The 22,882-nt window shown below is 46.8% G+C and overlaps 2 protein-coding genes across 4 annotated transcripts in view; both read right to left on the bottom strand.

Annotated features, from left to right (window-relative positions):
• FGF18 (fibroblast growth factor 18) overlaps positions 1 to 10,852 on the bottom strand; it is a 74,531-nt gene extending 63,679 nt beyond the window's left edge. Inside the window, exons 1-4 of one of the 2 annotated variants that reach the window (XM_015615600.3) lie at positions 3,478 to 10,852; positions 3,286 to 3,376; positions 748 to 1,013; positions 410 to 446 (exon numbers count right to left, since the gene is read on the bottom strand). In XM_015615600.3, the coding sequence (XP_015471086.1) occupies positions 410 to 446; positions 748 to 779 (69 nt within the window). In that variant the 5' untranslated portion in view covers positions 780 to 1,013; positions 3,286 to 3,376; positions 3,478 to 10,852. Of the gene's footprint in view, positions 1 to 409; positions 447 to 747; positions 1,068 to 3,285; positions 3,377 to 3,477 lie in introns of those variants that run through there. The other variant, XM_015615601.3, reaches the window with a different exon arrangement.
• Positions 10,853 to 10,973: 121 nt separating this feature from the next.
• Positions 10,974 to 22,665, bottom strand: NPM1 (nucleophosmin 1). 2 transcript variants are annotated; one of them, XM_015615604.3, is made up of 11 exons: positions 22,531 to 22,665; positions 21,783 to 21,862; positions 18,920 to 19,039; positions 18,051 to 18,144; positions 17,343 to 17,446; positions 16,842 to 16,903; positions 16,345 to 16,399; positions 15,438 to 15,527; positions 14,538 to 14,639; positions 12,283 to 12,357; positions 10,974 to 11,320 (listed from the first exon to the last, which is right to left on the bottom strand). In XM_015615604.3, the coding sequence occupies exons 1-11, from the start codon at positions 22,592 to 22,594 to the stop codon at positions 11,282 to 11,284; spliced, it is 885 nt and encodes a 294-aa protein (XP_015471090.1). In that variant the 5' UTR covers positions 22,595 to 22,665; the 3' UTR covers positions 10,974 to 11,281. The 2 variants fall into 2 exon arrangements, with proteins under 2 accessions (XP_015471090.1, XP_033367327.1); XM_033511436.1 differs by lacking the exons at positions 16,345 to 16,399; positions 16,842 to 16,903.
• Between the last annotated feature and the right edge of the window lie 217 nt (positions 22,666 to 22,882).

Below are 22,882 nucleotides of genomic sequence, written 5' to 3'. Positions count from 1 at the left end.
GGGAAGAAAGGGAAAAAAGGGCGAGCAGGAGAGCGCCTGCTCTTCCAAGGCAAGTGCATCAATCAACACACTGCAAGGAGAGTCCAGCACTCCCTCTCACATCATTAGCCAGGCTAATGCACTCCAGAGGATCCCGCTAGGGCAGGCTACCGGCGCACCGGCTGCACCCCTGCCCGCAGCGGCGGCCGCGCACAGCGGCACGGAACGGGAGCTGAGCGCAGGGGAAGCCCCGGTCCAGGGCAAATGACACTCCAGCATCTGCTGCGGGGCTCGCTTTAATACAGCGATAAAAACTAAAGGGAAACAAGTGAAAGCCCCAGCCAAAGCTGCCTGGCACTCGAGGTCAGCACGCCGCCTTTGTTTCTATTTTACAACCAAAAGCGAGAGAGAGGACAGAAAGGGCACGTACCTGTACCTGAAAGCACAGCAGCAGGAAATGTAAACATCTGGAGAGGAGAAAAAAAAAAAAAAGCAACAAAAGATCAAATTATGCGGTAGAATTATTAAAGTTGGGGATTTTTTCTTTTTTTCCCCCCTTTGTTTTTGTTTGCAATTTTTTAAAGGGCTCAGAGCGATGCTCTGCTTATAGAAAGGCTCAGATCCCCATTACCACCTAGGTGCAAGGAAAATGCAACCGGAGCCTCCAGAATAAAAGTTTAAAACAATTAAAAATATTTTTAAAAATTAAAAAACAAAACAAAACAAACAAAAAAAACCCCCTATTTAGAAATATGCCATAATCCTTACAGGCAAGTGCAGGCTGAGAGCAGTGAATACATCGCTGGGCGAGGAGCGGCTGGCCGGCGGCTGGTCGCTAGCGGAGCGCAGTCCCCCGCCGCCGCGCTGACATGGGAGCGATCCGGCCGGCGAGCTCCGATCCGCGCTGCTCCGCGCCGCTCCGCGCCGCCGGGAACTTGTGGTACCGCCCGCTCTGCCTCCGCCGAGTGACTCGTCAGGCATCAGCTCTCCTCTCCCCCTGTCTCTCCTCCTCCTCCTCCTCTCCCTCTCTCCGCCTTTGGGGGGATGAAGGTGCTTATTGTCAGTAACTTCCGATCATCAGCAAGTGCCCCCCCGCGTCCCCCCGGGCCGGGCCAGCCCCGCCGGGCGGATGGAGCCTCTCGGCCGCCGCCGCGCCCCGCTCGGGGCTCCGCTCCGCGCTCCGGGCGGGCGGCATAGCGCGGAGAGGAGCGGAGCGGAGCGGAGCGGGGCGGGACCCGCCCGGGCGGGCCCGGCGCTGGCACCGCCTGCGCGGAGCGGGCACCGCCCGGCCCGAGCGCTTCTTACGAGTGAGGGACGGGCTCGGGCTCCCCCGAGCTCTCCCCGGCCCGACGGAGGGATGCGAGGTCCTCGGAGCCCCCGGGCCGGCTGCCCCTCGCCCCGGCGCGTGTGGCCGCGGTGCCCGGGCTCCGTGCGCCCTTCGCTCCGAGGGGCGGGAGCGCGTCCCGTGCCCGCCGAGCCCCGGGCGGGGGCAGCGGCCCCGGCAGCCCCGGAGCGGCCCCTCCCGGGCCGGGACAGCCGCGGCCCGGTCCGTGGGCCGGCACCGCTCCCGGTGGGGTCAGAGCACCGGGCACCCGCGCCGCTCCCCGCTCCGCACGGCTCGCCTGCCCTCCAGCGGCCGCTCCGCCGCCCCGCAGCCCGGAGACAGCCCCGAGGCTTCCTCCGCCCCGGCTTTGGGGGCTTTTGGTTTGTTTGGGGGTTTGCTTTAGGTTAAGAAAAAAATTTCACACGCTGATAGCGCGTGGTAACTCTTTCCTCTTGTCTGAAAGCTCGTTTATAGCAGACAAAATGCCAGGGACCGTTAACCTCCACACGTAGCCGAACTCTCCAAAGAGCACCCAACGTCAGTTAACACCTTATTAAGTGAGAACATAACCATAGCTCAGAACTCTCGAGCTTTCCAAATTCTCCATTCGAGTAACAGCGTGCACCAGCGCAGCGTGTCGGGCCCAGCTGCCCACACCTCTGCAGGGACCGAGGTGCTCGCTCCCCCGGCACTGTCAGCCACAAACCAAGGAGCATCTTTAATCCCTGCAGTTCATCACTGGGGAGCCTTCAGGTATCAAGTCACAGGGTTTTTTGGCCCATAGTTTCAGGCCCAAGAGGCACAGAAAACATTAAGTTTTAAAACAGTGATCAAAGAAAGTCCTTATTATAAGGACTATAAAACCTCCAGCACTAACACATCTGTGATGTATCTAACAGACTTCACACTTCTGGTCTTATGGATCCGCAAGCTTTAAAAAAACCCAAAACTCCAAGCTGCTGTCAATTGCCGATGTCCCCAGCCTCAGAGGCCCCATGCATCCCTGTCCTGGCAGTCCCATGGCACCTTGCCACAGCTGAAACCTGTTTTCACACATGGCCAAGAATATCAGAGCCACCATCCTGAGTCCTGTGAGTTGAGCTCACCAAGATGCCCACACTGGAACAATAGAGAATCTGGGGACTCACAAGATCACAGTATTCAGCTTAGATCTGAAAATATTCCATAGAACTGTAATCATCACTGATACCTCATTTCTTGGAAGCAGTTTGGGTGGCAGAAGCCCAGCCTGTGCCATCATATGCTAGTGGGTGCTGCTCAGTCCCACAGGAAAGGGACTCACAGCACAGGGTCATGCCCAACATTTGCACATGCACCAGCTAAGCCCAGTATCTGCTGCCCAATGCACACAGGAGTTCTGCAAAGCCAGAGGCAGTAACTCCTCCAAAATCCTCGCAGTCACCTGTGGACGTGAGCTTTGACTGCTCCTCAGGCTTTTCACCATGGCAGCCCCATCACCTGCCTCCAAGAAAAGGCTCCTCAGACAGTGACCGATGGCTCTGCCCAACACCCGAGCTGGCCCAGGGCCGCTGCGCAGGGCTGGAAGAGGAACAGCTAGAAAAGGTATTTGTGAAGCTGCTGCTAACATTTATCATTTTAATTGCCCCAACAGCAGGCAAAATGACAGCAGCTACAGCAGAGCTGTGAGCCACACACAGAAAAACTCATCCCAGATGACGCTGGCCCAGACCACGCTGAGGAGCCACGTGCTGGCAGCACATCTGCCCCCACAGCCATGACCCAAAGGACCTGGATCCACACAGGCCAGGAGGAACTGGACACCTCAAACAGCAAGAGCTGACAGGGCAATACCAGGGGCTGTTTTAAAGAGGGCACATGGGGATTTTCTTCTTTCAATTGTTTAATTTGTAATCACATGAGTTCTTTATTTAAATTTGATCTTTCCTTTGTGCCTCAGCAGTCTGGCAAAACCCCTTAATCTTTAATATCCAAATAGTTACCTGGAGAACAACACCAATATTGGGTGAATCTCAGACTATCTGTCTTGCACAACAGAGATGGGCACAGAATAGAGGCAGCTCATATGTGTCTCTGAAAAAATAGAAATATCATTTAGCTGCATGCTGTTATGAAAACATGTGAGAGTGCATTATATATATATATATCTGATATTAAAAGCTCCACACCCAGACCTGTTTCTCCACTGCTGAAGGCTTCTGTGTGATCAGATTCCCAGCACAAATCCAGCCAGAGCAGCCGATGTCCACTGGAAAACCTTTGGGGCTGTTTATTTTTCTTCCAGCACGCTCAGGGTGTGAAGGCTGGTGCAGCACGTTCCTGAGAGCCTGATGTTCTCAACACTCCATAAAGCCAGACAGGGCCAGGTAGGAGCGTGCAGGATGCCCTGGGAGCTCCTGGGGTTACTGCCTTCCACTCACCCTTGCAAATGCCTGAATTAAGGCTGTGTCCCCAGTGGCTTATTGGATTAGTGACTGCCCTTCAGCAGCTCAAATCAAAGTCTGAGCAGCCTGACCTTTCCCTTGCAGGGCAGTGAAGGTGCCCCCGGTGAAATGAGCTTCCCTCGCCCTGCTCCACTGGTCCATGTCCCACGAGCAGCGGGCATTTCATAGAGCATGAAGCCCATTCAATGGGGCCATGGACTTAAGAGCATGCTTCAGTGGGAAGCCTTCCCACCCCGGACACCCCTTTGGAATGTGAAAGAGAAGCCAGCAGGAACGGCCAGGATCTGGCCCTGCTGCATCTAGCACATTGAGATTTAAATTAAAATGAAAAACCTGGGCTAATGCTTTACAAAGACCAAGTTCAGCTCTACATCCCAGCCCTGCTGCCGGTGAGCAAATCCCTGTGTGGTTTGCTCATGCCATCTGCATCTCCAGCCTTGGGTTAATATGCAAACTATTCCTTACAGAAAATCCAAAAGAAGAGGCTTTCTGAATTTGAAAGCCTTGGTAAAAGGAAAGACAACTTTCAGACTAGCTGGGATGCATGTTCTGTCTTTATCCAGTTTACACACATAAAGACAACTTCATCCCAAGGAAAGGAATTCTTCTGCCATATAGTCTGGACAGACAGGGAAGGAAGGGATGCTCTACAGTTACTGCCATTTGACAGAAGAGCCATTTCAAAACAACCCTGAACTTTCCAGGAGGACAGAACTTCAGCCTCAGCTCCACCACATTCAGGCACAGTCTTGCAGAAGGGTTAAGAACAGTCAGGACTTGGATTCAGCCATCACAGCCTGGAGTTCTTGGCAACAGAGGGAACCGCAGCATCCCTCCAGCTCTTGACCACAGGGATGTCTCGTGGCCCCTTGCAGAGGGAGCCCAGCATGCTACAAGCCCTTATTCTGATGTGTATCATTACTTTATAAGAGAAAAGAAACCCAAGAGAAGCAAGCATTATTCAGCAGGCAGGGTTTCAGAGTTCACAAAGGTTTTACTCCACTGGAACACCCCTTGGATTTCAATGGGATCTGGGGACTGAAACCTCCAATTCCTCTAAAAGCTTCAGCATAGTCATAAACAAATCCCAGTGCTTTAGCAGCAGGGCAGTGAGGCAAAGGAAATCCCGAACAGTGATGGATGCCTCAAGCTCAGGGCAGACAGTGGGTCGGTTCAATACCCTGCTCTCCTGGGTATCCAGCCCCTCTCCAGTGCCCAGGGCTCCTCAGCCAGAGCCTGTCCCCACCCTGTGTCCTCCGGGCTGGCCACTCTGTTCTAGGGTGTGTCACAGGGTGGACATACATGAGCTTTCCTTGATCCCAGTGCCCAGGAGCACTGCAGCTCCCCTCTGAAAGCACGTGGCAGGTGTTAGAATGCTTCTGAAGGGAGCAAGAACAGGCCAACCTCTGCAGACAACCCTACACAAACCAGTGGGAAATTCCACTTTTCAGCCCTTGCACTGCATTAAATCCTAGGGCTTGGCTCCTTGGATTTATAGTCTTCTTTGGTTTCACTTTTCCCTAAAAAAAAAAAAATTAAAAAAAAATCACAAGCTGTTAAGCTTCAAAACTTAGTATTTCCTTAACTTGGAGCTTTTCAGCTCAACAGCTCTTAAACATAAACCTGTTTGACTGAAGGCTCCTGAATGAGGCTGTCTCCAGCAAGTCACCATCTCCAGCCCTGTCTGGGATGAGCAATCCCTCCCCACAGCACCACCCTGGGCTCCTGCCCTCTGCCCCAGCCACTGGCTCAGGGCAGGACCTCACACATTGTGCATGAGCACCCATGTCCCCACAGCTGGCAGTGCCACTGCAGGGGCAGCTCAGGGCTGATGCAGGCACTGACTGGTGACATCACTGTCCTCAGTGAATGAGTGACCCTGGAGGAACAAGGGGTGGGCTGTGAGACAGGAGTTTCTGAAAAAAAAACCTGTTTCCACTAATCTTTCTGAAGAGGAACTGTAGTCACACTTTGCATCAGAGCAAGAATTCAAAAAATATCACATGGGTGGATTTTCACAAAAATATATTGGAACATGCCGTTTTTCTGGAAAACCAATGTCACAAATCAGTAAAGAGATGTCTCTGGAAGTGATGTTCTCCTGGGGCAGGCACAAGCGTCTCCAGCAAGCAGAGCTCCACCCATTCAGAGCTTTCATCAGCATTCTCCACCACGGTCACAGCTGGGCTCTCAGGCACACTGCCAAGCAACCCACAAAGGGGACAGATTCATGCTGGAGCACCGTGTTTGCAGTGGTGTCTGAGCTTTTCCTAGAGACCAGGGAAAGGTCCTGGCAGTGGCTAGGGAAGACTGGAGGAGGAACTGAAAAGATGAGAAGACTGAAAAGTCTGAAGAACAGTGAAGGACTGAGCAAGAAGGTTGTGGCAAGATGTAGAATTGGGAAGGAGCTGGAAAAAACTCCTTTCCTAGAACCATGAAATGAGAGAGAACAAGTAGAAGCATCTCTCCTAATTCAAGACACTGAAGATGAAGCCAAGATTCCTCAATCTCGCTGTCCTGTGCTCTCTGGAGATCACAAGGACTGGCTGGATGCCCTGCACTTAGAGTGGTCCCATGGCATATTACTGCCCTTAGCTACAGCCATTTATTTTCCATGTACAAAATTGGAAGAAAAGGCTTGAAAGTACAAGAAGGGAACAGGGAAGGATGTTCTTAACACCAGAGGTGCCCTTACTATTAAATGAAAAGCTTTACTCATTAGCTGTAGCTGTGCACTGTTTTTGGTGTCCTCACATGCATTTACACCCAGGGAACAGCTTTACACCACTGCAGCAATGTCCAGGTAATATTCACTGCCTCAAAATAGCACCATGAGGGCTGCTAGGAGCCTTTCATCAAGGACACCCCTGGGAAAATAGCAGTTATAAGCTTTGGAACAAATGTAAGGAGCAGTGGGAAGTTTCATGAACAGGCATGGATAAAGTGGCTGCAGTAGTGAAATGCCAAATACCTCAACAACTACAATAAACCTTCAACTCTCCCTGCAATTATTACTCATTGAAAAAACCCAAAACAAAACCAATGTAAAACCTAAGGCTTAATTTGAAAATGGACAAGAGAAACTGTTTTCTCTTAAATGCAGTAAATCAACAGACTTGGATGGGGCTCAGCAGGCTTCAGGCCCCAGTCAATTGTTGTGTAAAACTGCAGGACCCTTCTAACAAAATTGCCTTCAATTGAAACAAAGACTGTTTCTAGCACTAGCATAAACTAATCACTTGAGGTGAATCAGGTGCATCAACTCTGAGTGGCCTCACTCTGTTCCCTCTCTCTGTCATTTGCAGTTCAAGCAGGATGGTGGCCATGCCTTCATCCTGGAGGAAGCTCTGGGAGCAGCACACAGTGCTGGCACAGCCAGCTCAGTGTGGGTGGGCACTGTCAGAGGTGCCCTGCCAAGCATCCCTCCCAGGCCCTTCCCTTTTCCCATTCTCACTTTTGACCCTTGGCCACCTTTTCCCCCCTTCTTTTATTCCTTGTCCTTTCTTGCTTGTTTTCTCCAGGATCCTTTTCCCATAGAGGTTCTTATGGCTTGGTCAGGGAGAGGTGACAGAAGTGGTGGAAAGAGAGAAGGAAGTTTTTGAAGAAACGAGAAGAGCAAAAGTCATCTTCATATAACTGAAGAGAGCACATATCTTAATTAACATTTGATTTATTTGATTGATTTACTTGGCCACAATTAGGCACTGCTTAAAACCCATTTATGTAAGACAATCAAAAGGCCAGCCACTCAAGAGCTGCTCCAACACAACACAGAGCTGTTCCCAGAAATGTGTATGCAGGTAAACCAGCCAGCAGGGTATCCCTGTGCTCCCTGCAAACAGAAGGACAAGCCTGGCCCCTTCAGGCACACCTGCAAGTCCAGCATCACCTCTGTACCCCACCCCACATGCTCAGCTCTCCTTGTTCACATTGAGAACCAGGCTCAGACAAAGCAATCCTTAATAAATACCAGATCACAAAACCTCCAAACCTCACTCAACACAACCGATTGCACTTGCTGCTGCTTGCCAGAACCTACTGCCCACTAGCCAAGGGCAGGCATAAAGGCACTGTGCTCCATCCAACACTGAGCTCCAAACCACCCCATTCCTTGCAGCTTTTTCTGACATTTCTAAGTAGGATCCAGTCTTTAACACCCTTTTGGGAAAACAGTGAGGAGAGTAAGGACCTGGGTGCTGGTTCCCAGAGAGGGAAGGAAAAGTTGAGTTTGGCTGCTAGTCAGTAATGGCACACACGAGAGACACAGGACATGGCTTGGGGCATCTGGGTAGGAGCATGAACTTAGCCCTGAGGGACTGTCTGGGTGGCAAGGAGCCCAGAACCGCCACCCATCCTGGCCCTGTTTTCCATTACCTCAGCCCACACACACTCCCACCCTCCTGCCAGCCATGCTCAAGTTGCTTCTTTGCAAAGGCTGCAACAATTGCTGAGCACAGGCAAAGTAAGAGCCTCACACTCCTCACAGCCCCTGGACTCTGAAAAGCCACTCTGGCAGGTTTGCTGGATCACAGGAGCAAACAGAACCACAGGACAGACAGACCTAAGGTGGCCACAAGCACTTCTCTCCAGCACCCCTAGGAATAAGGCCCAGACCAAAGCCCCTGAGAGGACAGTACCACCTCTTCTGCAGTGAGACACCAAGGGACACCAGACTTGGAGACCGACTGGATCCACACGGAGCAGCTCTAGCAGGAACCAGCCCTGCAAGGTCACACACTCACTCATGGGGTGGCCTCCCCTTTGTCCCACGCAGGGAGACACCAGCTACCTGCTCACTGTAAGGAATGAAACATGTACAGAAGGAAATAAACATGGAAAAAGGCAGGGCACGTTCTGCAACAGGAAAGAGTAGCAGTAGGAGAAATTCACCTACAAAGGAAAGGTGAAGGCACCACTAGCTGGAGAGGCATTTCACCATCCTGTAAAGGAAGTGGTTTTCCCATCACAGAGTGAGGAAATATCAATGCATTTGAGAGCTCCATGCTCTCAAATAAGCCATCCTCGAGGACCAGGATCATACAGAAGCTTAGAACCCCTCAACACAGCTATCAAAACACTCCAGCTGTGTTGCCATCATTACCATGGCAAGAACATGTTTCAACTCTGCAGAAAGTCAAGAGCAGTACTTCAAAAACCTACATCTAATATTTGTCTTTTCAACAGGTATTTTCACATCTGAGCCTTTTTTTTAAAATTCACCTTTGAGGCTCTGTTCAAAGTGCAAGAACTGGCAGCTGCACGTGAATATTCAAGAGGATACAGCTGCATCCAGAGTCATCAGATGGCCAGTCCCAAAAGGAGCCAGGCCTTGGAGATGTGACCAGCACAAGAGGGACAAGGCCCCAAGGCTGGAGTGGGGCAGTGACCATCCCTCACTACTCCATAATCTGGCAGCAAACAGCGGGGGACCTACCCTGGGCCAAGTGAAGTTTTTTTGTGCCAAGAGGGTGCCTCAAAGATGCCTCGTGAGGTTCAACAGCAGCCTGACAACGACTTGACCTACATTATACCAGCACAGCAAAGATTTCCTTCAGAGCTGCCCATTCAGGCTCCACCTTCCCCCTGCACTGCTTGTGCAGAGTGCAGCTGCACCCCAGACCCACTTTGGTCAGTCACCTACAGACAACACCCTGGCTTTTCTTAAAACTTTAATAATCAGAATATTTTACTGGCTAGAAAGCCTCTTGCTGAAATTACTGTACAATTTTCACTTCTTTCAGCCAAAATTGAGGGCAATTTTGCTTAAATAAGCCTGTCTGTACCATTAGCTCTATTTCACCAGGGAAATCTGCTCTCACTTGTGCATATGACATCATCTATTGACATAACCCCACCAAAACAGCATTTCAAACCCTTATGCTCTGCCATTTCACATGCTGCAATTATACTCAAGCTTAAAAGAATCTTTGACACAAGACTTGCACCATTTTGCTTCTCTGCCATGCACTTCACTTGGCTTTGTTTTCCCAAAAAGAACTATTTGCCTCTAGAGACTTGCACTGCTTTCCATGACACCTAGCACTTTGACTCTATAGTTCTATAAAGGAACTAAGGGTTTTATAATAGCAAACATAAAAAACTCAGTGGTAATTTTACAAATCAAACTGTACATCCTAAACAACTTGTAAATGGCCAGTAGAACAGACCCCTATGCCAAATCAGCACAACCCAGTGTGTTCACACGTTCTGCAAAGCCACCTGCTGCAGGACCCAAGTGTCCCTGACATGGGAAAAACTTCAAGCTGCTTTTCTCAGTCAGGGGACTCCCTGCTGTGAGAACACCAGTCAGTTGTGTTAATTCTCCAACACAGCAAGGATTAAAGCAGAGCTTAACAGTTACCACACAACTGTTTGAATACTTTCCAAGCATCCTTTCAGTCTCCATCCCATTACTGCAGCTACAGGACACAAGATGGAACAGTCAAGCATTGGATGTGACACAGACAGGAGCCTGGAGGAGTGTCAGCCCAAGGAACAACAGCCACACTTCACCTGAAACCACCTTTGTGGTTTTTACTTCACGTGACAAGAATGGCCCAAGATTTTAACTCTGGCTCTTGGCATCATGTGTAGGCCAGAGGACCTGAGAGGAATTCCTGATCACCTAAGCTTTTGGATTTACGGGAGGTTAAATCTCAGCCCTCCCAGCAATTTATCCACAGCCTCTGAACTTGCTCAGTGAGCTCTCTAGGCACACCCTACAGCACTCAAACTAATTCTCTCCACAGAACCCTCACAGAAGTCATTTTATGAGGCAGCCTCAGACTCTGAAGCCCCTCAGAGGAACAGCACAAGCCAGCAAATCCCAAATCAATAGTATGGCATTTTACAAGTGGAGTTCCAGGCCCTATAAACCCAGTAATTACAGAGAGAAACCATAAGCCAAAGCACCATGAAGCAGGTCAGGAACTGAGATGCAGGAAGGGCTGTTTTAGGTAATTATAGAATTAGTGGTCACTTCCAGACAAGAATAAAGCCCCGCTTGCCACTCCAGTCTTCTCACCAATCATCTGCTCATTAGCTCCAAAGCTCATGGAACCGGAGTTGTTTTTGAAGCTGACAACACACAAGGATATTTTATGTGTCCTTGGTAAAGAGAAGTAGCTAAAATACTCAAAGGTATAATACTCAGAACTATAAAGCCCCATTATCTCTGGGTTCAGTATGCACACTCCCACCATCCATAAAAAAAGAAACAATAGTACTTTATTAAAATACTAAATTTTATTTTTTTCCACATACATTTAGTCTCCCCACCGTTTCCATTTGTCTGACCACCACCATGCCTTATCAAAACATTCCATACATACTTAAAATGAAGCTGAGGGTGGAGTCCCGTCTTTAAAAACTAAACAGGCATTTTGGACAACACATTCTTGGCAAGGTAATCTGGATGACATTTATCAGACACAGGAGGGAAAGCTCTTTCAGCATTTGTAAAAAGAACAGCCAAATAATGGTTACAGAAATAAGACTGCAGATTTTAATGAACTGTTTAAACTGTTTTCTTTTCTTACAGAGTCTGCCTCCACTGCCAGAGAGCTTGAATGACCTGGAAGTGTACACAAGAAGTTAGAAATTGAAATCAGTTTTTAAAAATTATTCTTAGTTTACTATCTTCACTTATTTGATAAAATACTGACATTGAATTATAAGTAAAGTACATTCAGCAAAAATCAAGTTGAAAGCATGACACTGAGTCCTTCTGCTAGAAGACTGTTACTCACACTAGGTCACAACTGTAAGAATTCAGTGAAGGTGAGAGGATGGGTGTGGACCAGTGAGGCAAATATTGGCTGAATTTTCTCTACCGTGGCTAATGCCACAGCAGCTCCAGTAACTGAGGCTGACTGCTTTTCAGTGTTCCTTCAGGAATGTGTCAATTTGTCCATCAGACAAGTTTACTCTGAACCACTGACGGAAGCAGGAAATAAGCAATTCTGTCACTTCAAAAAAATTAACCTGAAGGAATTTTGATAGGAAAATCTAAGACACATTTTCAGCTTAGTCCCTGTTAGTAGTAACTAATTCAGAAACTTGTTTCCTGATACCACCTTTTGGCTTGTGTTCTTTTCAAGAGCTCAGATGACTATGGGAGAGAATGTAGCAAGAATGCCATAATCTCAATCACAAAACAGCTCTCCCTCCCAGACACCCTCCCCAAAAAGGACTGAACACCAGACTGGCCTAGGTGGCCAAATTCAGCAGTAAGGGAAACCACAGCTCATTTCCTTAGCCAATATGGTGCCAAAAGGAAAATTCTGTGGGTTTAGTAAGCAAGAGATAATTTAGCAACCATATAAAAGCTGGAAAAATGTAATAAAATATTAGCTTTCCCATCTGAGCCAACTAAACCCTTAAAACCATTCCCATATATTTAATCTGAAGTATTATTTATGGTTTGTAACCCTTTCAAAAAGTCCAAACCTTGTAAAGATTAGGAAGTGAAAAAGAATCCCTAAATCAGGTTCTAAAAGCTTTTGGACTTTATCAAGTTCTGATGAATTCTGTTACCTTCTGGTCCTCCGTCCTGAAGCAATTCTTAACGTAGTTGGCAAATTTGGGCTCCAGCTTAGGAAGGGTAGTACCCTATTTGGAAAAAAAGCAAGCTTTAGGGTCTGCACGTCATTTAACACTTTAAATAAATAACCTATGAACCTGACACCTTTTGCAAAACAGGTGGAATTTAAACTCACATTGCAACTTCCCACATTAATCTGCTTTAAACTATTTTAAAAAGTTTTTCTACCATGCCCAGGTATTTCTCACTGAAGTGGCTACACACTGAATTGCTGTTCAAGACTCTTTGCTGATGCTGAAGAACACAACAGCATTCACCACTTAAAATCACCTTCCTTGTAGTCAACAGCCTGGTGCTAGTCAAGTAAACTAGAACTAATCCCCTGCTTATGGACTCTTACTACAGCCAACCTGAGACCACCCTTCACAGGCAGGCTGCCAACCTCACCTCTCTGAAGCAAAACATGAACTGACCTCGGACCTACCTTTTCAAACTCACTAATACACTACTTCTATTAATTTAATGAACTGTTGTAGTAACATTTCCTTGTAATCCCTGGAATTGTCTTTGCACATGCCCAAATGTACAAGGCAGATGCATCTCCAGGGAAAATAATACAGCATGCTATTTTAGGAGACACTGATTTCCTTTCACAAGTCCCAAGAGAAATACTTTCCAATTTCTCAGGTGAAATCAGTTGAAATATCCCATTCCAATTAGGACAGCACACTTAGCTGCTACTTAATAAACAGCAAATTTCTGTTCAGTGGAAACAGCAATGTGGAGAGTATTACAAACTGCAATGCTGCAACCAAGCCTGGATTTGGATAGTGATTTACCTCGTGCTTTTCTCTTAGCTTCCTGCCACCTACTTGATACAAGAGTTCCTCTCTAAATCTAGTAAGGGACTTTTCAAAAGCTGTTACTTGCTGTCAGCTGGACCCCTGTGTACACAGAATGGCATTTCCCACTAGAAACACTCTCCAGCACCAGATAATGTATTTTAAAGCTCTTTTTGCCAGTTATCTGCTCTGCATGCTTCCCTCTGCAGGGACATGTCTGCTGTGAGCAGCTCAGCCACTTGTGCTCACACTGCACCACAGCAGCACCCAGGTTATAGTGTGACCCCCCAGGATGGGCCCATCCATCATGTCAAGCTCACAGTCCAGGACTGTGTATTCCCATCCTCATCACAGCCTGTCATTGCTCAGTCTGCATCCACCCTGTATTCAAACACTTCTTGTCTCATTTTACACCCCTGGAACAAAACAGACTCAAAACACTAATGGTCTAAGCAGGAGATGATCCTAACCCTCTGACTGACCTTCGTTTGCCATTGTATGGGGTTTAAAAGTCTGTTATCTTGAACTAAAAAACCCCATCAGCAAACCCAACAATGCTTCCTAGCACCCTTACCAGTACTTCTGACCCAGCCAAGTACAGCCACAGGCAGGCACTTGCTCCCATCTGCTCCCAGCATGGGAGTACCAGGACACAGCCCTTGCACTGTGCACTTCAACCCTGGTTCAGGAGGAAAAGCATTACCTGCTACACCCAACCAGCCTACAACTGGATTTCCTATTTTATACTTAAATAGCAGCTAAGAATACTACTGACATGTGTGACAAGTGCTGGTCAGAACTGATTAAGAGCCAGAGCAAGTGACTGCCCTGACACCTTCAAAGGGTGAAGCATCCACTGGAGGGAGACTCCAGTCCAGATCCCTGTAGAAAGCAAAAGCTTTGAGGTCTGTAGCAGTGCATCAGCTCACATCACAAGCACCCATCTTCCTCTTCTGGAAGTTACTGAGCCTTACAAGCATTGGGACACTGCTTCAAGACCAAGGCATTCCAAGCATGTGAGGAACTCACTCCACTTTACTTTAGTAACCTGAAGTGTACACACACTATTTAAATCATTTTTACAACAAATACCACGTAAGGGGTTTTTTTTGTTTTGGTTTTTTTTTTTTTCTTCTTCTTAAACCTGAACAGAGCCAGTTTCCCAAGAAATGCACACTTGCTAACCAGCACTACTGGAAAAATACTCAAAGCAAGGGGTTTTGTTTCTCTCGAGTACAGAGGCTTGTTTTCCCCCAAATGTGTTTTCATTTTTCTGGGCTTCAACATCAACACACACTGATTAACAGCACAGCAATCAGCAACATCATAACCATTTCTTAAAACATCCAATTCTTCTCATCTGCAGAAGTGTGAAAGGCTGAGAAACCTCATTTCCAAAAACTCACCTTATCTACAGATGCTTGCATTTTTGCTTTTATCTCCTCTAATGACAGAGGGACTTTTGGTGTTTTTGGAGTTAGAGTTTTATCCTTCTTGGAATCTGGAGTCTGAAAATTATTCATCTCATTAGTAACTTGCACATAAAGATACAGAGAATCTAAGATAAATGTTATAAAACTAGCTATTACACTGATGGTTCATGTAGTTTTTAGGAAGCCACAAAACCTGAATTCATGCATCCCACACATTCCTTAGAAGCAGAAGAAAGAACAATTTTCAAGTTTGGAGTTATTATAGTTAGCATAGCTGGTATCTTATGCTTCTGGGCAGGTGCCTCCACAGCTCTTTTAATAGAAATGAAACCAGAAACAGCCAAAATATTTTGTGATTCAGAGTTTAACTCCAGATCTGCAGTCAGATTTTAGGTCCTGCTTTAAAAGGCACATCTACTGCAGTACTTCTCAGATGCTGTCCTGTCATGCACCCCATGCTCATTTCTGTATGAACCTTCCAGGCATCATGTCTGAATACTAGCAGTAAGGAGAAGCTGCACACAGCATTAACAAGGAAACTGTCAGTCCTGCAGGGGTCACTGCAGGCAGCAGCCTCCACTGTTCTCCAGTGGAAACACATTTGGCAGTCATTCTCTTGTACAAGATGCTGCACAAAATGAACAGTTTTAGTGTTTCAAACCAAAGAATTACCAATATTCCCAAGGGACAGTATGCCTGATTTCAGATTTGACTGTTGTAGGTACATATTGATCATTGAAGAGTTGCACAGAGAACGTGAAGCAGTGAACAGTATTGTCAATACCTTCAACTTGAATGTTAGAATGCTGTTTGAAGTTACCATCAGGAAAGAAAATTAGCTTCCCCACTAGAATAGACCTTTGTTTCACTCACTTTTGATTTAGATGCTGGTGTGGATGGCTTAGAGTCTTTTCCATTTTGCTTCGCTTTCTGCATATTCTTTCCCCCAACCTCACGAGCAGGCTGAAAAGCAAGCACACAAGCTCATTTGTCAAACTTCAGACAGCATGGAACCCAAAGGAAAGCCTCTAGGTGCAGTCACACACAACAGGTTCTGTTATACCATACAGCTATGTGGGACTCCCATCATACTTTCCTTAAATAGATCACTTTTCCTCATGTATCAAGTCTTTGGGCACAGATACTGCTTAAAGATTAATTCCATGACCTCATTCACTGTCACCTCTCTTTTGTAACACAACTATTACCTCATCTGGCATTTCACCCAGAAATATTGTCTGGGATGCACATAGAAAGTGATACCACACACACATCTAATGTCTTAAATGCCTACAAAGATCAAGGGACCATTTTATTCAGTGACCCTAGATCATATCAGGTGGCAGGAATCTGCAGTTCAGTGTCTTCCCCATGCCCCTGTGCACTGTCACCTACAGAAACTGGGTGGGGACAGAGCAGCATGCAGTTAGGTAAAACACTAAATCCCTGTTTTTAAACAGTAGGCATGAACATAGAAACTCAGGCCCAAGTGTGAGTAAAAGAAACGCCTCCCTGCTCCTCCCACACAGCAGCAGGCGGCGCTCGAGGGCCGGCAGAATTTGCTCCCAAGAGCCATCCACACCCACACCAGTCTGACAGCTGCATCATCCCTGTGCTGGCACGACCCACTCTGACTGCTGCAGCCAAGGAAATAAAACCATAGGCTAGATGGATGCACACTCATACACACCCCTCGTTCACACAGAGAGCTGTGCTAAAACTCACTCATTTCAGGGAACTACCTGCCTGGTAACTGTTGTATCGCATATTAGCCACTTACTTTCTTTATTGGTGCTTTAATTTCTTCCTCATCATCCTCTAAGTCATCCTCATCACTACAATTAGAAAGGAAGTCACTCACCATAACTCAAGATTCACATTAGGAATTGATCTTCCCCCTCCCTCCCAATAAAATGCATGAAGGAAGCAAGCTATCTTTCCAAGTTTACTTTACCCCTTAACACATGGCTAAGTGCTAGGGCAAGCACTACCTTTAAAGCAGTTAAATGCATTCCCTCCTCTTTAGTACAGAAGAAATATATCCTAGGGACTTCCACTACTACTATTAGAAGTTAATGATAACAGGAAGTTCAATATGACATATCAGAAGAACATTATAATTTAGATAGCATTGTAGAGACAAATAAGGCAAGGATGCTTTTACTCTAGCCAAGATCCAGGAGCTTTTTCACTTAGCATCCATTTATGTCACACAATTCATGTTCTGAAAGTTAGCTCTGTATTTTAAAACGTGTTTTTAAAAACAACAATACGTACTCATCATCATCATCCTCATCTTCATCATCATCCTCATCATCTTCTGCTAATTTTGGCTTTTTCTTCAAAAAAGAAAGTTTGTCAAGTGTTGATTCCATTTTGTGGTAATAAAGAGCAACTGCCACCCAAAACAACTGTGGCCTAAGTACACAAGGCTACTTTCCATCAATTTAGCTAAACCCAGGAAGTTACAGCTGCCAAGTCCAAAGCTATTGACAAGGTCACTGTATATGCTCTGAGCATATGAACTTTCCTCTGTAGTACAGCTTTGATCATCATCTTAACTCTCACAGTACACTGCTGTTTATATCAGAACCTGCAGTTACTGCAGCAGACAAAATTTCCACAAAAGTAGCCATTACATCTTCAGGAGAACTTTGGGGACCTACTGTACTTTATTACACTTTAACAGCAAGGTGTTTAACTGCTTCCTCCTAGAAGCAGCACTAATACTGAACTAAAAGAAAATGCTGTGAACAAAGTGACTGCAAGTCCATATACCTGTGGTGTTTTAGCTCCTCCTCCACTTGCTGGTCTCTTTGTTGAAGCATTAACGATTTTTGTATCATCTTCCTCCTCATCTGATTCTGGTTCTTCTTCTAATGCTGATAAAAACAAAGGCAAAGTATAAAAACTTCACCTCATTAAACAATATAAAACATGACTGCTAGTAAGAAACAAAGAGGACCACCCACAACTGAGTAGGTTTGGTGTGGCTGAGGTGCTGAATTGATAGCAGGAAGGATAACCACTGACTAGGAGCTTTTCCAGCTGACTGAAGCAGATAGAACATTTTCTCCATTCCTAAGGAGACACATTTGAAAACTAGTATAAAAATCAAAGCCAACTCTCCAAATGAGAAGGCTGGTGCTGGGTTAGTTAAGTTAAAAATCAGAACTATTTCATGGGCAGTCTTCTCACACTCAGCTCATAAGCCAAAAGCCTACAGTGGGACACCAACTTCTAAGGGAAGAAATCAGAACTGAAATTGCAAGGCTGACAAATGCCCGTTATCCATACAAACCAAGTGGCAAGCAAAGGCATGCAAGCACTCCTCTCAGCTTTGGCTCTAAAGCCACTTCATGCCACTGAGGATATGACCTTAAGATTCAGAGGGTCAGTACCAGCAAAAGTACTGCTTGAGGCAGCAGCTACACATCCCAAAGTTGTGCTGGTGCTGCCAGGAAAGCAGTGAGCAGCCATACGTACCTACGAGGTGCTGACCACTGACGTAAACAGGCCCTGAACCACATTTCAATCTCAACACCACTGGTGGTGTGATCTCAAAGCCGCCCAATGAAACCTGTGGGACAAAGCATTGGTATTCAGATGGATATTCCAGGTGAAGTGTACTCAACAGACACTCCACCCCAGAGGAAACAAGCATGAGCACTGGAGACTGCATGGCTAACACAACTCCAAGGTCCCATTCCACAGAGTATTCTACAAGTGTTAAAGAGTCAACTCAGAGCCACCAACAGGGTTTTACTGCACTTGTTGCTTATTCCAGCTAAAGCACACCAAGGCCAAACCAATACACATTTGTTTGTACTCCACTTGGCAGCAATGTCTACTTGAACATTATCCATCCCACCTGCCCCAGCACTCTGTAGCTCTGCTTATACACTATTGTTAACTGAGTCAAACTACATTCCAGACAGCAGAAATGATAATAGCGTGCCCTTAAATCAACAGAGAGTAGCAACCATCTTCAGAGTCACCTAAGAGCTTGGGACCTGCAGAAAAAATTCATTGTTCTCTTCCCAGGTTTAAAGAAAGCAAGACAAGCTAAAGATTCATCTGCTTGCATATGCTTAGACTTGTACGTATATAGATGTCATGCACAACTACTGTCACTTAAAAAGCGTGTAACTTTAACAAGTACATTATCTCCAAATTACTCAAGTAACTCTACTAGGCACAAAAAAATGTATTTACTACCAGTGAAACAGACACTTCTTGGAATACACTGTTCAGTTTCACTAAAATTCAGTTTAGTGAATGACCCAAGCCATTTCCAACTTTTTTCTCACTAGAGACCATATATACAGTATATTTTCCCAAGTTTCTGCACTTACTGTAGGCTGCACTGACATTTTCAGAGATGCCAGTACTACTTTTGTAGGGTTGCCTTCATAGTCCAGTGCTTCTGCTTCTACAATGTGTAATTCGTCTTTGGCTCCAGCTCCTAAAGTAACCTGTGAAGTCAAGAACAGGGCAGTCTGAGCATCTTCCCAAATATTTAAAAATCTTCTAAACTCCATTCACTGTTCAGCATCAATTAATACTGAAATCTGCATTTCTGACTGCAAATGATTTCATCCAACTCCATCCCAAGCCGATATCCTTTCTCCACAACCCTGAAGCTTCCAAGGTGCACCTCCAGGCAGGTTCTGGTGACAGCAAAATCAGGTCACTTGCTGCTGGATCACGGGACTAAAGAGGCAGTGGCAAGTTCAGCCAGCTCTACAGCTGGTCCAAGGAACAAAGCATCTGCTCTACAGAATCACAGCCTATAGCTTTCCCCTTCCAGCCACATTTCATCTGCCAATTGCTTCCCTTTACCGCACTGTGCTCTTTTTGCTTACCTGCCATTCACTGAGGACTCAAATCAAACAGCAGCTTAGTTGAATGCTGTGATTTATGCATATGCCTTTTGCTGTAATTCACTACACACTGAGAACTGTTGACCCAAGGCATTTCTATGCCTAAGTGCCTAGATCCCTTACTCTGAGTAAGAGTCTGCCACTTTCTCTCTGAAGAGTCAAAACTCATAGCTGCAAGGACAAGTGAGTCATGGACAGTGGTTAGGCCTGAAATTCCAGTTCACTGAACCTTGGGCTTCTCAGACATCTGAATGCAGATATGCAAAAGATGTGAAAACCAAGAAACCCTTGTAGTACAACTATTCCCAACAACAGTGCACAAGGCTCTGGGTTTCCTTTCCTAAACCCCATACAAAGAAAGCCTTCCAACCCCCAAAGATGATGTGGGTGTGAACACTTCAGGTTGAGGCAGGCAGACAGGTTCACATTCTCCAACAGCTGAGCTTTAATATGGCTGTAATGGTCCAGACTTGGATGTACAGACTGAAGGCTGGCAAACAGAACACTGGATTAGCTACTTCTGGTAAATGATGTTATTAGCAATTTGAACAGATGAAATTGCAGCTCTAATCTCACCCCTCAAATGTGTTAACAATACTGAATTGTTCAGTTAGTGAGACAAAAATTTTAGAACATGACCTGTCATTTGCCCCAGTTCAACACTACAGCACTTACTTTTCATTTATTTATTTCCAGTGTTTGGCAAGCATCCACATGTGTGATTTAATTCCTACACCCAAGGAATGCACACTAAGTAGGTGATGAAGTAGTGACCATCCCTGTTCTTAGATGCCATTAGTAAGACATTTACAGAAACTCATGGCACTTTTACCTCCTGCATCCATCCTCTTTTCCTTTTACCCTTTCTCATCTTGCCATACCTCATACCCAAGTCCAGCACCATATTTGTATCTTAACAGGCATTGTCTTTACTCCTCTGGGCTTTTGTCAGGAGCACAGATCAGCCCCCAAATGTTTACTGCCTTTACACCTTACCTGTAAGTCCTTCCTCTACTCAACAAGGTGTTTTTTGGTATCTTTTCCTATGAAAAGAGGTTATTGAGGTAAGACTTCATTTCCCCCACAGGCCTAATAACTAAGTAGTGGTGTGGATTGATCTGTTTCATCCCTCACACTGTACAACATCAGAAGAAATGCTACAGGCACACTCAAAAAAAATAAATAAACAGAAAAGAATTTTGAGTAAAACAGTACAATTTAAGTATTACTGACTTTATCTGTGTAACATCCAGATACAAGAAGTCTGCATATGGACTTACCCTATATATTATTGTTATATTCTTCTAGCAAAAGGATTTGCAATTAAGAACAAATTACTCATTGTCAAGTCCAGGCTATCCTTTTCATAATATAAAAGCATGGAAAGCACATGACTCACATAATTAACCAGTGTTTTAAGAAACACCATGAAGTGTCTGGAGATCATTATGCAAGTGACCTCCAGGAAGCAATTCCACTGTAGGAATTAGTCCACATTTGAGATTCTCTTGCTTCCAGGTATCAAAGCATCTCCTTGCATTTAAATAAACACAGTAATAACCAATAGAGATTCTACAACTCTTCAACTTCTTGTCTTCTAAGATATGGTATATTATTGTTCTGCTACCCAAAAAACCATCGTTAGTCCAGCAAAAAAGCACTGAAATATGTGTCTGACTTGTGTGGCACCAGAAAGCTCCAAGGACACAACCAGGAACTCTTCAGGAGTCTGTTAGATTAATTATCTGAATGAAAAATGGGGTTTCCCAGATACATCCTTGGAGAGGACAAACCAAGGACAATAAAACAAACCTCCTTCCTTCCCATTTGGATTTACTTATTATCTGCTTCTGGGAAAGAAAAACGACTGGAGCTATATTTGGAAACATATTGAAATGGTTTTCAAAATCAAGTTCCTTGTAGTCTATAAGAGTGTGCCTATGTATGACTCCTACAAATCTATTCTTCCCCCTCTGCCCCTGTAGCATCTGCAGTATTTGCATTCGGGATGCCTGAGTGTATAGTCTGGCATTTATTTCCATTTACCATATATTTATTAAATCCACTGTAAATTGACTTCTGATTTTTTCTAGCTTTGCATTTACTTGCTGTCAACATTAAAACATGAACAGAGAAACTTTTTCAATATAGAAAATAACTGAAATTACAGAATATGCTCCACTACCAATAAGAGATGGTTATTTTTAACAGATTTATGTAACAACTATCACTAGAATTATGACTAGAGAAAAAAAAGACAAGTTAAAAAACTCACATCTTGCATCACAGCCCACCACACTTAAAACGTAAAGTGTAAAAACGAAATACTACTTGCCGTTCTCAGAGACAACTGATGTTCATTTTCTTCATCATCTACTTTAAACTGAAACTCCTTATCTGCTTTAAGCTCACAGCCTGCAAGAAGACAATTTAATTATAAGCCTGCAGTTGTATTTAAGGCGCAAGTATTTGCTAAGCAGTTATTTCGCAGCTCGCTGCTCCCAGGCCTCGTACGTGCAGAGAACTAGCGGCACCCCGGGCCCGCACGGAGCCAACACGTGGGCAGAGGAAAACCCCAGGCGAGCGCGCGGCCTGCTGCCGACCACGCAGCTCCCGCGCGGCCCGTTCAAGCCCATCCCTGCCCAGCGTTCCCCGCGCTGCCCGCACCGACGGTTCCTCCATAGCCGCCCGCCGTGGACGGCCGGGCCCTCCCGGGGCGATGGGCAGCAAGGGGCGCGTGGCCGCGCGGCGCTCCACGTGCTCCGCCTCGGCCGCGCTGCCACGTGCTCCGCGGGCGCTCCCGGCGCGCCGCGTCCTTAGGAACGGCCGGAGGCGCCGGGAACAAAGCGCGGAACAAAGCGGGACGGGCCCCGCCACGTGCGGGCCTCGCGCCATTTGGGGCCCGCGCGGAAAGGGCCCCTGCGCGCCCCCGGCGCCGGCAGAGCCCCCTCCCCTTCCCCCGCACGCGGAGCGGCGGCGCTCGGCCGGCACAGGCCGCGGCCCCGCACGGCGCTCGGCCCCGGGGCCTGCGGGGGCGACGGGGCCAGCGGGCCCCGGAAGAACGCGACCGCGGCAAGCGTTACCGAAGAGGAAAGTCTGCGGACGCAGGGGGCCCATGCTCTCCATGTCCATGGCGCTGTCTTCCATCGCGGGGCTGTGGCGCGACTGAGCGAAGGTGCTGCGCTGCGGGCGGACGCGCACTAAAGGAAGCCCCGTGCCCGCCCACTCGCTGATATAGCTTCGCGTTCTCGCGAGAGCGGCGCGCCAGGCCCGCCCCTCGGCCCCGCGCGCCGTTCCTGCGCACGCGCACGCGCGGACGGTGGTCGCGCGCGGAGCCAGGCGGGCCGCCAGGGGGCGCCGCCATGGAGCCGGGGCCGTGTGGGGGGTCCGGGCCGCCGCCATGGAGCCGGGATCACCGCCGTGGGGCCGGGACCG

Source organism: Parus major, unplaced genomic scaffold (genome assembly GCF_001522545.3).
Source record: "Parus major isolate Abel unplaced genomic scaffold, Parus_major1.1 Scaffold189, whole genome shotgun sequence".
In the NCBI taxonomy this organism is placed as follows: domain Eukaryota; kingdom Metazoa; phylum Chordata; class Aves; order Passeriformes; family Paridae; genus Parus; species Parus major.
This window is presented reverse-complemented; position numbering and strand designations above follow the sequence as displayed.

Excerpts from the sequence above, each read along its gene's own strand:
- NPM1 (XM_015615604.3), bottom strand. The coding sequence starts at position 22,594 with ATGGAAGACAGCGCCATGGACATGGAGAGCATGGGCCCCCTGCGTCCG. Across the intron at positions 17,447-18,050 it reads CAGTGGTCAGCACCTCGTAG|CATTAGAAGAAGAACCAGAA; the intron begins GTACGTATGGCT and ends TGTTTTTATCAG. Across the intron at positions 15,528-16,344 it reads TTAAAGCACCAATAAAGAAA|CCTGCTCGTGAGGTTGGGGG; the intron begins GTAAGTGGCTAA and ends CTTGCTTTTCAG.